Genomic DNA, 17,500 nt, shown 5'->3' on the forward strand with positions numbered 1-17,500 from the left:
TCTGATGCGTTTGTTTCGATAATTTCCTTCTTACGAGTTCATAGGTGATTATGTATTCATACAATTTCAATTTTTTTTTATTTGCTCGTGTTAACGACGTAGTAGAACAGGGTGTCAGAAGTAGGAATATTTTCCACTGTTGGAAATAAGCGATTCTACTTCATTGCTACTTTCTACGAGTATGTTAGCGGTCAAGAGAGTGTCTTTCACTCACATTAGAATCACAGACATTATTTGATGGTTAAAAAAAAAATAGCAACATCTTTTATAGATTACGTGAGGTAATTTTTGTAATAGAATAGGGACACAAAAATTTGGTCTAGTTACATACATGAAGTTTATTATTATAAAAAGTTAAGAATTACCAGCCCAATGAGTTAACTAGACTCTTACAGTGCTGGCCCGTAAACATTCGAGAGGAAATTATTTAAAAAATACGAACATATAATGCAAGTCTACAAAGTGAAATGGGATGGAATGGTAATTAATGAATTACAATAAATTAATGATAAATGAGGATGATTGTTAAGTGATAGATGAGGTTGGAATTAAAGATATGAATTGAACTTATAAAAGACTTAAATAGGTAAAAATTACAAAAGTCATCGATTTTAGTAGGGTATAAATGTCAAATTTTATAAATCAAATTGTCTTTTTTTTATTATTAATACTCTTTATAAAGAAACATTATCTGACTCTGATAGTATTTCTAATAATTATTTATTGCCTAAATATAAATGTTAGAACTATTGTGAGGTACTGCTGTGAGCCAAAACTAGTTGTCGTGGAGGTTGTCTCAATACGTAGCATGAAAATATTTTGGTTCATGCACAGAAAAGGTGGTGTGTGGATAGATATATCTGTTTTATTTCTAGTAACATGAACAGACTGTTCTCATTGTACGTCATTATAAAGATACAAAACAAATGGACAATTATGTAACGCAATTCGTTTAAGACAAGCTTCTGACATACCCGGTAGGAATAAATTTCTTTTTCCACAATGAATGTTGCTTATCACGTATACGATGCAACCGAAATCAACTTGCAGTTTGCTATCTCTATAAGAACATAATCGACTTATATCAATTAAACAAAATCAAAAAGAGAAACTGCTCAATTTCTTATTGATATGCAACATATTTACAGTATGCCATGATGACTTTTGTGAACATTATCATTCATGGAATTTTGACAATGACACAACCTACAACACAAAACTCCACTTTGTCTACATTTACATTTTGAGGTGGCACATATATGTCAGTTACAAAAGAGTTCAAATTCATATGCGAGATGTTCTCAACATCAGCTTCGTTTGACAATATGTAGTATAGTAATGGATTTGTTACACTAGAAAGATGAGTATTTTTACTTCCTAAGAAAGATTATAGTGATTTGAATAGATATTCGTACTTACGAGTTTCAAACATTACATGATATCAATTATCATAACCATAATGGCGCGTAACTACAATTATATATACAGTCTTATTTAATTGATTATATCACATGAAAAATAAAAAAATATGGATATGAACTAAATATATAATGATAGTACTTTATTTATCTATCCTTTGATATATTTAGAAGCATCTTTACTTTGCCCGATCTTTTATTAAGAACTGAATCCTTTGTAATTCTAATTTCAATATGCTTATACTATTATCTGAGTACTCCTGCACATAGTAGGTATGTCTGGTGAAAATCTGAAAGCAATTGAATGAAAAGTTTGGTGGCTAGCACTCAAAATGTGATATTTTCCTGGTGCGCGATTAAGGGCAATTTATTTGCTACAATTAGCTACTTTGACAGTTATAACAAGAGATTTGACATGCAGGGTATGGAATGGAACCCCACTTTTTCCTGACCTCTCCATCTATCTACTATCAGTCTGCAAAGGGAAATCTAGGTTACAGTCACTCATTTAAGTTCATGAATGTCCGGGTGTTAGAGAAATTTCCATTTCACCCCTTTCTGGATGACAGGTGTCTGGGAGTGCGAAAACTGGCCAAATGTTCAACTACCTACGTAACTCTGCTGTAGAAAGTTTGTGTGCCCGTCTTGCGTCATTATACAGACCCGTTATCCAGAAAGGGGGGTTGGATGGACTTCAGCTTTATGCCTGGAGACATCCATGAACTTATAAGAGTGACTATACCTTCTTTTGCACACGATCACCCCCTCAATTGCAGGACTATTTCTGTTTTTGAAGACATATTTGTCCACGGCTTGCCCGTGCTTTGTCCTTGTATGAATGACGTATGGACACCATACGTGTGCGTGGCAGATCTTATGTAGCTATAAAAGCAATTCTTAATATTCAGTAGATCTCTTCTTCATAACATTTGAAAGCACGTACCCTGAAAAGAGGAGTCGAGTGGTATTCGTGAGATTGTTTTCTGTTATAAAATGAGAACGTTGGTGTTTTTCTGCTTAGCGGAAGAATAGTTGTCAACGTATTGTACACAGTGGCATAATGTTTGCAAACTGCATGATTTTCCCGAACTGTGACCTCGCGGTCTGACGTCAACTTCGGCCTAAGAACAGAGCCGTGGGAAGACATTATATAATATATCAGCACATGATCGGAAATGTAGTGGAATACCGCATATGTTTCAAACAATTATGAGACGCATATAATTTGTTCATATCTTGTTTATGCTAATAAAATTTTTGCGAAATAAAGTGTTGTTATTCAAAAACCAAGAAAACTACAAGATGGATCTTCTTGAAATATACCACAGCCACTATAAATGCGTCTTTTTAATTAAGAAAGTCATCTCTACTTCTCTCTCTCTCTCTCTCTCTCTCTCTATATATATATATATAATATATAGAGAGAGAGAGAGAGAGAGAGAGAGAGAGAGAGAGAGAGAGAGAGAGAGAGTAGAGATGACATATATATATATATAGTCATCTCTACTTTCTCTCTCTCTCTCTCTCTCTCTCTCTCTCTTCTCTCTCTCTCTCTCTCTATATATATATATATATATATATATATATATATATATATATATATATATCTAAAGTTAAACCTGGAAATACTTAAACATGTCAGATACTAAATTACAGTTTCGGTTCCTGTAAACAACACGTAATATGACAATAGAAACCTTATTGAAGACGTTTCTCCAAATTTTCAAGTCGGCTTTGTGGTAGTTGGCGAGGTGTGAAAAGAAATGTCACTATTAAAGAAAAACAAAAAAGCCGACCATACATTATAACGGCCGAAGCGGTTCTGATAAATCCGCCCTCGCTAATATTAGCCTTTGCGTGTCGGTAAGAATGCAGCTGAGTAAAATGCTACAAGAGTTCACCTAGGCTGAGGATGACCATTTAACCTTATTATTATTATTATTATTATTATTATATTATTATTATTATTATTATTATTATTATTATTATTATTATTTATTTTTCTCCTGAGTCATCGGCACTTCAGTGACAAAAGAGAAGCTCAATTCTCCGAAATCGGAAGAAGAAGAAGAAGAGTGTGAGAGCATTTTAGTAAGGTAACAACATTCAGCTATAATGCAAACCGGATAAAGAAACGCAATAACTCGCACCCCCACGCAATAACATTACAATGGTAATTAAGGCAGTAATAACAACTACAAAGACAATTATAAAATAAAGGGGGAAGATTATCATCTACTGGACAGTAGTCATAAAGAGACGAAAATTAATGTAATTAAGTGATGTCTCTCTCTCTCTCTCTCTCTCTCTCTCTCTCTCTCTCTCTCTCTCTCAACCGCTTAAACGCGTGGTTATACTCTTTATGAAAAGTAATACCATTCGCTTTCACAAAATACAACTGAAACGCGGTCTTTACCCTCTCGCCTTAGATCGAGGTATTGTTAAATCTAATTTCTTAATATTACTGGAAGTATCACGGTATTTCTTTTCCCATTCGTACGTGTTTTGCATTGTATAACAGAAAGCTAGTTTACGAGTATGTATATGTATAAATATAGCATATATATGTAAAAATAAACAAGAATACACACACATGTATATACACATATATATGTACATATATACACATACATGTGTATATTTATATATTCATTTACTCATTTATTTGTGTGTATATATGTATACTTGTACATATATATATATATTCTCAACTATTTCCCACTTCTAAGTTTTAAACTCCAGGGTGCCTTTGTCTCCAGAGCAGACAGAGTTGTAGAACGTGAGAAGCCGCAATGAATACGTAATTTGAATATATGCAAGTCGTTACAAACATATACATACATACGGACATACGTACATACGTACGGTTAATATCTTAATATCTGCACACATAATTCCATGAGCAAGACTTGGTGATGTTCAGTGTCTCGGGGTCAAGAGAAACTCCGAATGGAAGTTCCAATTGTCTGATGTTTGTCTGTAATACAATGTTGACTAGACATCGCTAGGACAAATATTATACCAGTGAAAGTTGGGGGAAAGTTAGCCGTGCATATCAACATGACTCCGGTTTCGAGCAGGAAAAGCAGGAGAGGAGGACGGAAAGTAAGGACAGTGAAAGGATAGCAGAGGGCTGCTCTTCATGGACATCTGGGAGTAGACGTTAAGGATTGTGGCAGGATGGAGGGATGTTTGATGCACAAAAGGCAGCGTGGACTGTATAGCATTTACAGAGCGAAAGAAGCGTATGTATTCATCGAAATGTTGGCTATGTACGTCGAGATTGTGGATCAAGTTTTCTGCTCAATTTCTCGAAGTAATGCTTCAAAGATAAAGTTCATCATATTAAGAGATATAATAAAACTCTTGTAGGAAGTATAGAAAGGGTGATAACGAAGATATGGACAAAAATGTACACGGTAGGTCTAGTAGGAACTATGCATTAGTGTTCAGGGGTGGTTCTTCCATGTTGGGTGCATCGGAGTGTAGTCAGGATCCCATGGAACAATGAAACGGAACACTGCGAAAGAGCTCAGTTGACGAACAGCAGATGTTATAACGAAAGCCATTTGCTCTGAAGGCAAAGCGGAAATCCCCATTTCTCTCCTAAACAGGGGAAGGGGGAAGGTGGGGGGGGGGGGGGGGGGGAGCAAGCTGTTGCATAGATTAAGCGGCTGTAAATAACCCAGGAAGTTTTTTACAAAGATCATTTTAAACTCAGAGTTGATTGATAAATAAGGTAGTGATCGACGTCCTGAGACCAGCTTATTGTCTTCAATTCAGATAATCAGCTTATATATATATATATATATATATATATATATATATATATATATATATATATATATATATATATATATATGCATATGCATGTTTGTATATACACATTTATGTGTGTGTATGTAAATGCGTATATACACCTACCTAGAGGAGATGATATTTAACAAAACGAGGAGAGAGAGAGAGAGAGAGAGAGAGAGAGAGAGAGAGAGAGAGAGATGCGCCATTTCAAACACTGCCCCTCAACGTCAGTCTTCTTCTATCAGTGACTGTCGGTGTTCCTGGAAGAGGCAATTTCCTCCTAAAATCCTCAACTTATTCCAGCAAGTGTCGTGATGCAGCCACTCCACTTCTTCGTAAGACCAGAAAAGCGTTCGTGTCCGTCTCGTCACGTCGGTTCGTGCGAAGCTGATCGAATTCGTGGGACTGATAGAGCATTTCTAAGCCTGCATGTCCGTCCCTTTCTTGTGAAAATGGACATTATTCAATACTTACACTATTGCCTCCCTATAGTGTACATTCAATCTCTCATCAATTATTACTCTCTTGATATTTGTAAACTTGATGTGATGGCATCTACTTATCAGACGAAAAATATCGGTGATTTCGTGGGTTACTACTGCTAATACCAATGATAATAAAATAATAATAGTGCTTTTGTTTCATTAAGAATAATAACATTAATAATACAAAGATGTTTTCATTTGCTCTTCCAAACAATATTTTCCTTTTCAGTTACAGGGGATTATAATTGTAAATGAATGAACTTGCAGATAACGGAACGTGAATTTTGTATTCAAAAGCAAGATGTGGTTCAGGATTCGTATCCATTTCCTCACTTACACCTCTGGAGGTGAACAAAGACCCAAATTAAACAGCTGACACAGAAACGTGCCAAGGAAAAAAAACTGTTCATGGAAAGAAACTGATACAAAGAAATAAATCGAATAAAGAGAACTTGATGACAGACACGGGGGGGGTTGAGAGGAGGGGTGCTGACATAAGGCAGACAGGAGCACCAGACTTGTCTATCAAATACCGAGTACTGACAGTGATATTGGGTCATGTCAGTTCCAGGATACAGTCAGAGAGAGACGAGAGGAGAGAAGATAGGAGAGAGGAGAGAGTGGAAGAGAGAACGAGAGAGGAGAGAGATATTAATAGTATAGCGGTCCAGTGAGTACAGTCAACGGGAGTCCCTGCATAATCATACGGTAAATAGCATGATTCCAGGTAGGGGCGATTACGTCACTATGATGAAAACGAGGATTATCCCCTTACTTACGGGTTTATAATTTATCATATGGCACAATAGCACACAATGCGTCGACAGCTCTTTGACGGGATGTAGGCACATAACAATAACCCATCATATATACAAGTTTTACAAATGTTATAATATTATGTTAATGTTTATTTAAAACCTTTCTTGTATATATAGCTGATTCGGGAGCATTGCGCAACTCTACGGTATTTCACTTGCAAATTTCACTACTGTTTTACGAGAAGGCGAAGCTGCAGTGCAAACATTTCTTTACCTTCACTGACAAAACATCAAAATTCAAGATTAAGAGTACCCAAATGTTCATATGAATCAAAATACTTTAAATTATTCTGTTAGATCCATAAAGTAGAGTATTTTACCTCACCGGGGACGGACCCTCTGCTTCCGATGTTCCTTGTTTGTCGCAATTAGCCAAAAGTACAATTCACAAAAACCCTTATTTTTATTTACTTCATTGATGTAGAAATCCATCGATAAGCTAATAGAAATGAAAGCGCTGTAAGAGACGTTTTTCTGGGTAATGTTAGGTTGGTGAAGAAGTGTGTAGGATATGGGTTAAGCAGCCATCTGCTCACACCTAAGAAATCTATTTCCGATGCATAAAAAAATTCAACACCCAATCTCTCGACCAGACGTGGAACTTGAAGGTCTCATTAACCCCTTGTCTAAAAAAAAAATACATAAAAATGACAAGAAAAAGATCTACGGCCCAATCACAAAGACATAAAAAATATGACTCATTTAAAATCTTGACAATTTAGTGTTCTGTAAACGCAATCCATTCTATTTGAAATGTACAGAGGATGTCCATTAGCAATGTTAATGCAAAACCATAACTGTGGACTTATCATGCATTTGTAAAGACTAAAGGAGACCGAAATCATTGCATGAATGCATGTATGCGTGAGCGCATATCAGTTATGATCATGAAATGTACACGCGCTCTGGCCTTCCCAGTATGAAAATAAATCTAGTTCACGTAGCATGACAGAGTGGACGTACATTTGGCCCTATTTTTGTTGATGTAAAATGTCTGTGTGTGTATATATACATTATATATATATAAATATATATATACATATATATATATATATATAAATATATATTATATATATATATATATATATATATATATATATATATATATATATATATATATATATATATATATATATATATATATATATATATATAGATATATATATATATATATATATATATATATCGATACACACACATTTAGTGTGTTTGTGTGTGTCAAGATACTCTTCTCAAAAGCAATTGGGGCCCGGATCGATTTCAAGGCAAGGTATAACAATTTAGGAACATTCCAATAAATCTCAGTGTGCCTCACCTGATGTAAGAAGGATTTTTATTTTTTTTTTTTTTTTTACTTTAGGGAGTTTCCCAACAGTAGTGAGTGTCGGAGTCGGTCTGGCTGACAACCGGAAGGTTAAGTTAACACTGCACAAAACGAACCTCTCAAAGGTGAAAGGGGTAAGATTACGAAAATGTCTGGTACGATCTATATTATTATACGGGCATCAATCATGGCATGACAATGATAATATTCCTAAGAAAATTTGTTTATTTGAAAATAAATCTATAAGAAGGATATCAGAATCAAGATAGCAGGGAAAGTTCGAAAAGATACCATACGGGAAAATGCGTACGTTCCGTATGCAGATGAGATATTGATGAAAGGGAGATAATGAAGAAACGGAGATAATAATGAAAGGGAGACAATGAAGAAACGGAGATAATAATGGAAGGGAGATAATGAAGAAACGGAGATATTGATGAAAGGGAGATATTGATGAAAGGGAGATAATGGAGAAACGGAGATATTGGAAAGGGAAATAATGAAGAAACGGAGATACTGATGAAAGGGAGATAATGGACGAACGGAGATAATGATGAAAGGGAGATAATGAAGAAACGGAGATACTGATGAAAGGAGATAATAACGAAAGGGAGATACTGATAAAAGGGAGATAATGAAGAAACGGAGATGGTAATGAAAGGAGATAATGAAGAAACGGAGATAATAATGAAAGGGAGATAATGAAGGAACGGAGATAAAATGGAAGGGAGATAATGAAGAAAGGGAGATATTAATGAAACGGAGATAATGGTAAAACGGAGGTGGAGATATCTTGGACACGACCATTGCACCAACTTTGAAAACAGTAGGTGATGGTGTCAAGTTAAAAGAAAACTAAAAGGTTTAGAAGAATGAATGAAGACATTTTCCTTTCCTGTACGAAAAAAAAAAAAATTGAAAGCGTCTGTGGTACCAACACCCTTATGCGATGTCATAAAACGTTATGACGCTAATAAGCGTTACATAACGCCCTCGGAACAGGGTGCTGACGACGGAAACAAAAGAAAATAATGGGTACTACAACACTATCTTCATTTAATTTGTTTTTTTTTTTATTAGAATTCGTTGGGTAAACACAGGACATAACGTTCGGTATTCTTTGTCTAATAGAAATGATCGTCACATCACATAACGTTCGGTATTGTCTTTCTAATAGAAAGGATCGTCATTTCACATAACGCTCGATATTCTCTTTCTAATAGAAATGATCGTCACATCACATAACGCTTGATACGCGCATGCGGGCAGATGAGTGCCCATGCAGCCGCGCAACAGCGAAAGACAACGCAGAGGAAAAGAACAAACAAAAGATAAACAGAAGGCGAAGTCACTCCGCGTAGAATAACTGCAGCAGAATAAATAGCTCTTGCGAACTGTACAAACAATTCCCCCTTCAAACCATGAATAATTATTCGTTATGCTGATAATTTACCCAATTACACGAACCTGGGGTTATGTCCCTCTTGCTCACTCGCTCTCCGACTCGGGGGCACTTCACTCTACCTGTTCTCTCTCTCTCTATCTCTCTCTCTCTCTCTCTCTCTCTCTCTCTCTCTCTCTCGTATGCATGTATATACACAGCAATACAATACACAATTTACACTTGCTTATAATTCACACATACAACAAATGCACAAAGCACAACGTGCGTGGCATCCTATATATAATAATAATATATAATATATATATAGAATACATAATATATATTATTAGATATATTATATATGATTCACTTTTTTACAATTCACACATACAACAAATGCACAAGCACACGCATGCATCACACACACACACACACACACACACACACACACACATATATATATATATATATATATATATATATATATATATATATATATATCTGTATATATATGTATATTTAATTATTACTATATATACATATAATATTACACTTGTTTACAATTGACACATACAAGAAATGCATGAACAACAGCAATAGCATTGATGTCCTCCGGTTCTTAGCATTCGCTTGTAATGAATTAAAAACTTGGGTTATGCAATGAAAAAAAAAACACCGCATCCATCCGAGTGAGCAGCGCTGGCTAATGTGACTGTTAAGACGACCTCGCGAACTTGAGAAAGCAGGAGATTTATGTCACGTATTCTTTTCACGCAAAACACCTTTCCTCTTACCAAGAACTTCCTTTTTTTGGCTGTTTTTTCCCCACAACTGAGAGTCAACTATGCGGTGCGGGAAAGGTCATTTTTACACTATCAAACAAGAATATCTTTTTTGAAGGAAAATGCGACTTTCAAAATTATTTTGAATGAATAGTAAAACGAAAGTGGCAGTCAATGTTATCTTACCGCATGTTGATGCGGCATTCTCTCTCTCTCTCTCTCTCTCTCTCTCTCTCTCTCTCTCTCTCTCTCTCTCTGTATTTAATATCATTCGTTAATACGATCTTTTAGTGGGAACGCTGTAATTCTAAAACCGTTCTTAAATGTCTGGTCCTTTACATCTTGCTTGTAAAATGGTGAACCAGTAATGGTATCACACGTTCGAGAGAGAGAGAGAGAGAGAGAGAGAGAGAGAGAGAGAGAGAGAGAGAGTAAAGTGCACAAGTAGAAAAGTAATTGACTTAAAAGTTTAAGCCTCATAAAATCCAGCTTCTTTGTTATTGTGTGAAACATAACATGTAAAGCTTTCATGGATGAACGCACAGGCTTAGCTGAGAGAAAGTCAGCATTTGCTCTGCTTGTCCCCAATATTAACGTATAATAAATGATTACGTTTTAATTAATTAATGGATATTGAACTCAAAATAGAACTTAGGCCAAAGGCCACGAAGTGGGACCTATGAGGTCATTCAGCGCTGAAACGGAAATAGACGGTAAAACGTTTGCAAGGTGTGGCAAGAGGGAAACCTCGAAGTTGCACTATGAAGAGAGTGGCAAGTAAGATGAAAGAAAGAGACTATGAAAGGAGGTACAGTAAAAAGAACGAAAGGGGTTGCAGCTAGGGCCGAGGGCAAGCTGCAAAGAACCTCAAGTAATGCCTACAGTGTACCGCATGAGTTGCACTGACGACACTAACACCATGTAAGGGGGTTTGAATGGATATTATAACGAGGCCTTATCGTCGTTTCAGTAACAGATCATTTGGAAATCGTCTATGAATAATATTGTGTAAAGAATACTCGTGAAGGTTTTTTTCTGCGACGAGTATTTTTTTCGACCGTGTTCTCGGTTCGGAGTGTTTTTTTACGTTTGGCTCCCTGGCGATATTTTCACTTCGCTTCCAGGTCATTTCTAATCTGACGGGAATGAGGAACGGTCATATTTCCTTGGCGTTCTGTCACAATATATATATATATATATATATATATATCTCATATATATATATATATATAGATATTAATATATATATATAGATATATATATATATATATAGAAGTTCTATATATTGTCTTCATACCCTGGCTTAATATACAGTTACTGTCAATGGTTACACACACACACACACACACACACACACACATTATATATATATATATATATAATATATATATATATAGATGTGTGTGTGTGTGTGTGTCGTGCGTGTGTGTGTGTGTGTGTGTGAGTGTGTGTGTGTGTGTACTTATATATATATATATATATATATATATATATATATATATATATATATATATATATATAAATATATATATATATATATATATATATATACATATATATATATATAATGTGTGTGTACTTATATATATATCATACATACACACAATCACACACACACACACACACACACATATATATATATATATATATATATATAATATATATATTATATATATATATATATATATGCACAGAGTTTTCAGGTATAAGTGTGATGAAACCCTTAAACATACAATGGCGTGTAAACCCATTAAACACCCGTCCACCTGATCCATCTCCATATACCCTCGTCGATGCATGATATAGAACATTTACCCACGGCGCCTGCACTGCCCACCGTTTCAGTTTTTTTCCCCCTTGACTTTAATTCCCGCCCCCCAACCCCCACCCGCCTCCGCGCGCACGGACTCCGTCTGTCACCGGCCCGAAATATACGATCCCCAGTTTCCGCCGAGACGAAATTCATGCGACGTCTTTATTTCCTGCGACGTAATTAGGTGGGCGGGGTCGGAGTGCATGTAGTAGTAGTAGTAGTAGTGTACCGCCGGTTCAAAAAAAAAACTTCATTAATACATATTTTTCTCCCGGCGAGAGAGGGGAGGCCGGCGTGAATCATCCGCTGCGAAATTGCCTCTTAAATAATTCTGGCCCGATAGGGAGGGAAGGAGGGAGGGGCTTTATAGGTGGAATATAGATTTCTGAAAAAGGGTGTCACAGCAAATGGGTGTAAAAATAGGGCTGAAACATTAAAATAGAAAGTGCAATGGCCGAAGAGACTCATTTACGGAACGGGAAACCTACAATGACAAATCAAGTGTAAGGCAAATTTCGCACAAGAAAAAATATTAACTGGTAAAAGATAATACGTCAATAAAAATCTATTAACAAACGCCACAAAATTCAGGAGACATATCCTATAAGGCAGGCTCATTTACCAACGGAAAATGAGTACATATTCAAATTACATATCAAGCACTGAGTACCGACTTCAATCTTAATCAACGAAATACAAAGCGACTGTTGATATGTGACACTTTAAAACGTACGAGAGAGAGAGAGAAGAGAGAGAGAGAGAGAGAGAGAGAGAGAGAGAGAGAGAGAGAGAGGAAGTTGAATTATTGATTTTGTAGCTAATTAAAATAAGAGAATGCTAACTAAAGATACCGCTAAGGTACTGCTCTTTTATACACACACACATACACACACACACACATACATATATACATATATATATATATATATATATATATATATATATATATATATATATACTATATAACACTATAGATACATATATAAATATATATATATATATATATATATGTATATATATGTAGGTATTGTAGTATGTATGTATGTATGTATGATGTATGTATGTATGTATGTATGTATGTATGTATGTATTCTTATAATGTGATATAAATGAAGCCTCGTTCACACCATCTGAAACTACTTATCACCTCTATTTCAACAGTTCAACAACTTACCTTATTTTCATGGCACAGACTTCATGACGAAGAAACCAGCACACGGCTTAGTGACAGCCCATCTGCCTAATGACGTCATGTCCATGATACGCCTGGGGGGAAAAAATCACATTAGTTTCTTCCGCTCGATTTAATACACTAACAAGACTTGCCATAGAAGGAAACTGACACGAAATGGTCTCCTTACGGAAAGTGCTTTTCAAACGTCTCTGTCATACGTTAGTCCAAGGGAAAAACATCTTATCATTTGGGAATGATGTCAAATCTATTCTGTACAGACATATGCTTAAGTTACATAGGCTCGTAATAAGTAAAAGAATCAGTGTTATTTTTAAGAGAGAATTACAATGAGTACGTACCAATCACGTTATCTATACTCTGTTTTTTTTCATCTGTCCATCCGCCTGTGGTGTTTTTGTATGGTAACACTGCGTCCCGGGCTTTAAATAGTTACGCTATGTGTAAGTTTTAGGTAAATAAAAGGATATCTGGGTGTACATTAGCAACTGAAAAGTGTTTTAATAATTTACTGTATGCGAATTACACCGTTAATATTCGAAATAGGATATTATTATAATTATAATCGTTGAATGTAAGCTGAATGTAACTAAGCAACTGTATGATTCCGCACAATAATTTCAGTTACCACGCCACACAAATACACACAAGTAAAGTAAAACTTATGGCGCCCCCACTTTCCAGATTACGAAGAAAGGTGTATGGTAAATAGTTTTCTTTGAAAGGGTGTTGCTCCAGAAAGGTAGAGACTTCCTGTTTTTTCCTTTTCTTTCGTCTTTAGGCTTGAATGGTGGAGTAATATGTATATATGTCCATTTGCCAAGTCAAAGAGAAGATTCCAGAATGACTCGTACATTAGACACTGGCTATCAAGAAGTTGGATACTTGAATGTATGTCCCAGAAAAGGATACTTGAATGTATGTCCCAGAAAAAGATACTTGAATGTATGTTCCAGAAAAGATGCCAAACAGTCAGAAATCTGCTGCGACTGTCGGTGGTCGCGAAAAACGAACTCAAGGCTTAAATCTTTGTGAAAATTTGCTCTGAGAAAATTATTGATGCTTCATCTCTTTTGAAGTTCTGGTATTACGTATACAAAATCAGTTCGTTATAAAGCGGTCAATTGCCGACAACCTCTGTTATTTGACATGTGGGTTTAACAAGAAGTTTATAACATGACTGTCATGACAGACATGTAATTTACGGACCTTAGCAAATTCAGAATGAGAAACTTCGAGCAAAATTAGCAAAAGACCTAAAGCAAACACTTCATCATTAGCTTATCAAATTTACTAACAGTGCGGTAAACTAGGTTTGCCAATAGCAATATTAACTAACAGGAAAAGTAAGATTACTACAGTCATCAACATGAAAATAAATGCTCTGAAGATATACTAAAAATACAACCCATCTCATAAAGTATTCAGATATGATTAGAAAAAATGTCGATTGTCTAGAAACACGTTGGATTAATAATAATAATAATAATAATAAAGTACGTCTTATGAGTTAACGATACGGCAGGAAAGAACAGTTCATTTATTTGTAACTGGTACTAATTGAAAATACAGAGGTACGGAACGAAAATTGGCATAATAAATGCTGACAGCAATACATAATCAAGAGATAAGGAGATACTGTGATGAAATTGAAGAATTCGCTGTCACAGAGCGATGGTAAGTGGTAATTGATAACAATCAAGAATTCTTAAAAACGGTAGATAAGATTAAAATAATGAGGAAAACAGAGGAACATTCATTCTTGTGTGATTTCAGCATAATAACAAGTTGAAAAGGGATGTAACAGTAAACAGTGATTACTGGTAAGACCTTTTAAAATCTGAGAATTAAATTCATTGCTATAAATAGGTCAGAAGCCTCTTGGAGTAACATTATTAATTACGGAAAAGGTTTTCGTAACGAAACATAAATTATCACGCGTTTTAATTCTATCGTTAACATGTATGTTAAAAGCAGTGATTTAAGCCTGTAGGAGATTAATGGTATTCTATGGGCAATGACTCTGGACCAGATTTAGTTACGGTATATTTACATCAATCTATATCTGCTTTCATGCACAACAATCGAACATAATGTGTATGTGAAAAATAAAGCAGAAACTTTGGAAATATTAATCATATACCGCTTCTTAGCAGAACAAAATTTGAAACTGATAAAGTAACGAACAGTGTGTACAAAGCAACTCATTTTCAATAGCGAATAACGTAAAGTACAAGACATCACGTTTGGACATTGAAACTGAATTAAAAGATGAAAAACTTGTCGCAATATACGATAAGGAAGCGGATTTTAATTTACTAAGTTTAACTTCCCTTTTCTGGTCACAATGTCCCTAAAAACAAAATTTGCTCCAAAATTATTCGAATTGGCCCGTGTTCGCATGGCATGAGTCACCTCGCGGTCTTACTCTTTTTACACACGTCTGTGGGCCTGTGTGTATTTGTATGCATGAGGGTGTATCAAAATTCCTCAAATGTCTTCCAGCTGATACTGGAACAAACAAGTTCAGAGGAGCGAGTTCCCTTTCTTTTCTGAGGCAGCGACACGCGCCGCTTGTTACTGATTACCACCGGAATCCAGTGAGTGATGACAGTGGAAATGCTTATGTAAATTTTCCTCTTCGCCTGGGCAGGATACTCAAAGGGGGGGGATTCGTCTTCAAAACATCTGGGACGAGACGGCGATCCACGTATTTTCTACAGGAGGCTTTGCTACAATTTTACTTTGCTTTGTGACCGAGGTTCTATCGATTTCTCTTCTGCTAATCAGCCTTATTATTCCACTGCTTCGTTATTGGCTCTCTTGTTTGCAAGCGCTTTCTTTGACTGAAAATAAAATTTATGTTTAACATACAGTGAATTTAACTACTATATAAGCCCAAGATTTTAAGCTTGTTTATAACAACTATGTCGGGGTTTGCATTGAAAAAAATCTTTATTTACTATACGATCATTTTTTTTTTCTTCATTTTTGTAATATTTTCCCAAGTTTATAAATAAATGTCTGAAAGATCATACATCCCAGTTTCAACTTTTGAAAACCCATAACAAAACAAAGGCTTTTATGACGTTAAACTGCTATTTGCATTCAAGTACACGGAGTGGATTCAAGCGTTTTAATCAAAATTGTACGTAGCGATGAATGTTAAGACACAATCTATCTCTATATATAAATCTAGTATTTTAAATGCTAATATTTTTGTACCTATGTAAGAAGCTTATATATCTAAATTTAGACTTACGTGGCTAAAACTTCCACAGTAAATCTGCTTTCTGCGACTGAAGCGCTTAAATACAGATGTGTAGATCTTGGACTGTCTATTAATATCTATAATTATGCCTGAGGGTTTGCAAGAATACTAAAATACGATTTTGCGTCACCAAAATACTTTAAATTGAGATATTGTGGTCAATTTTTTTTAAGTCTGAGCTTAGAAAGTAAAATATTTGGAACTGGATTTGTAGCGCAAACCTACATAAATAAGAGTGTCCCTGCACTGTAAAAATCCATGTAACATTTCCTGCCATTTAAATAACTGGTTTAAATGACCCGAAATATCTAAATATAAGTTTGTAGTAATAATTTGATTTATTATTTTTCACAGCCGATAAGTCGTAACCTTAGGTCAATGACAGAATATTAAGAAGAATGGCTTTACAATGCAAAAACACGTCAGTAACAATTATGACTGAAAACGTTTATCTAAAGATAAAGTTCCCATAGACTAAACCGATTCACAGATGGTTCTACGATTGGAAACATTTTGACTGAGGTTTCAAGGTTTCACAGTTGTGAAAAGGAATATGCAAAACCACTGGATTCTCTGTCTACGCCATAAAACATTTGAGCAACAAACACGTGACCGTAACGTTCACCAACGTTACCTGCCCGGGGCTCAATAAATGTTCCACTTGAGATTTGCATGACTATGGACATTTCATTGAAGGTTTTCATGACAAAAACGTTTCAGTGCCGGTTCGCGTGGTTTAAACGTTTCATTACAGGTTTGCATGACTAAAACGCTTTTATGCGGATTGAGCTGCTAAAAATATCTACGTAGGTGTTGGTTTAGTTCGCGGGTTTCAGTGTGGGGGAGAGTGGGCCCGAAACATTTCCTCTCAAATTTCACACGGTCTGAAAATTGACCTAAAGGTCTGATGTATTTTAAACATTAAATAAGCATTTTAAAGGAAGAGCAAGAATTAGATATCAATGCCATGTGTTAGCCAATTTAACTCATAAAACCCAGCAATTTCAGAGAGAGTAAACGATGACGAAAACTCACCTGTTTTGGAGAGTCTCAGGAAAGCGAAATGTTTTTACCAATTATAAACATACGCTGATTTTAAATAGACACAAATAAGTAAGAGCTTTCAACATCAACGTGATGAGATGAGGTGAAGATACGAACACTGGATGACCGACAGAAAGCACAATGAAATACGTCTATCCTGGATGGACA

General features: G+C 35.5%; 1 protein-coding gene across 2 annotated transcripts in view; it reads right to left on the minus strand.

The window, feature by feature from the left end:
* The window catches only part of LOC135197869 (heparan sulfate glucosamine 3-O-sulfotransferase 1-like), a 265,961-nt gene that overhangs the window by 142,985 nt on the left and 105,476 nt on the right, over positions 1 to 17,500 (minus strand). For both annotated transcript variants that reach the window (XM_064225061.1, XM_064225063.1), the window contains exon 2: positions 13,000 to 13,091. In XM_064225061.1, the coding sequence (XP_064081131.1) occupies positions 13,000 to 13,010 (11 nt within the window). In that variant the 5' untranslated portion in view covers positions 13,011 to 13,091. The remainder of the gene's footprint in view (positions 1 to 12,999; positions 13,092 to 17,500) is intronic.

This window comes from Macrobrachium nipponense, chromosome 21 (assembly GCF_015104395.2).
Source record: "Macrobrachium nipponense isolate FS-2020 chromosome 21, ASM1510439v2, whole genome shotgun sequence".
NCBI classification, from domain to species: Eukaryota; Metazoa; Arthropoda; class Malacostraca; order Decapoda; family Palaemonidae; genus Macrobrachium; species Macrobrachium nipponense.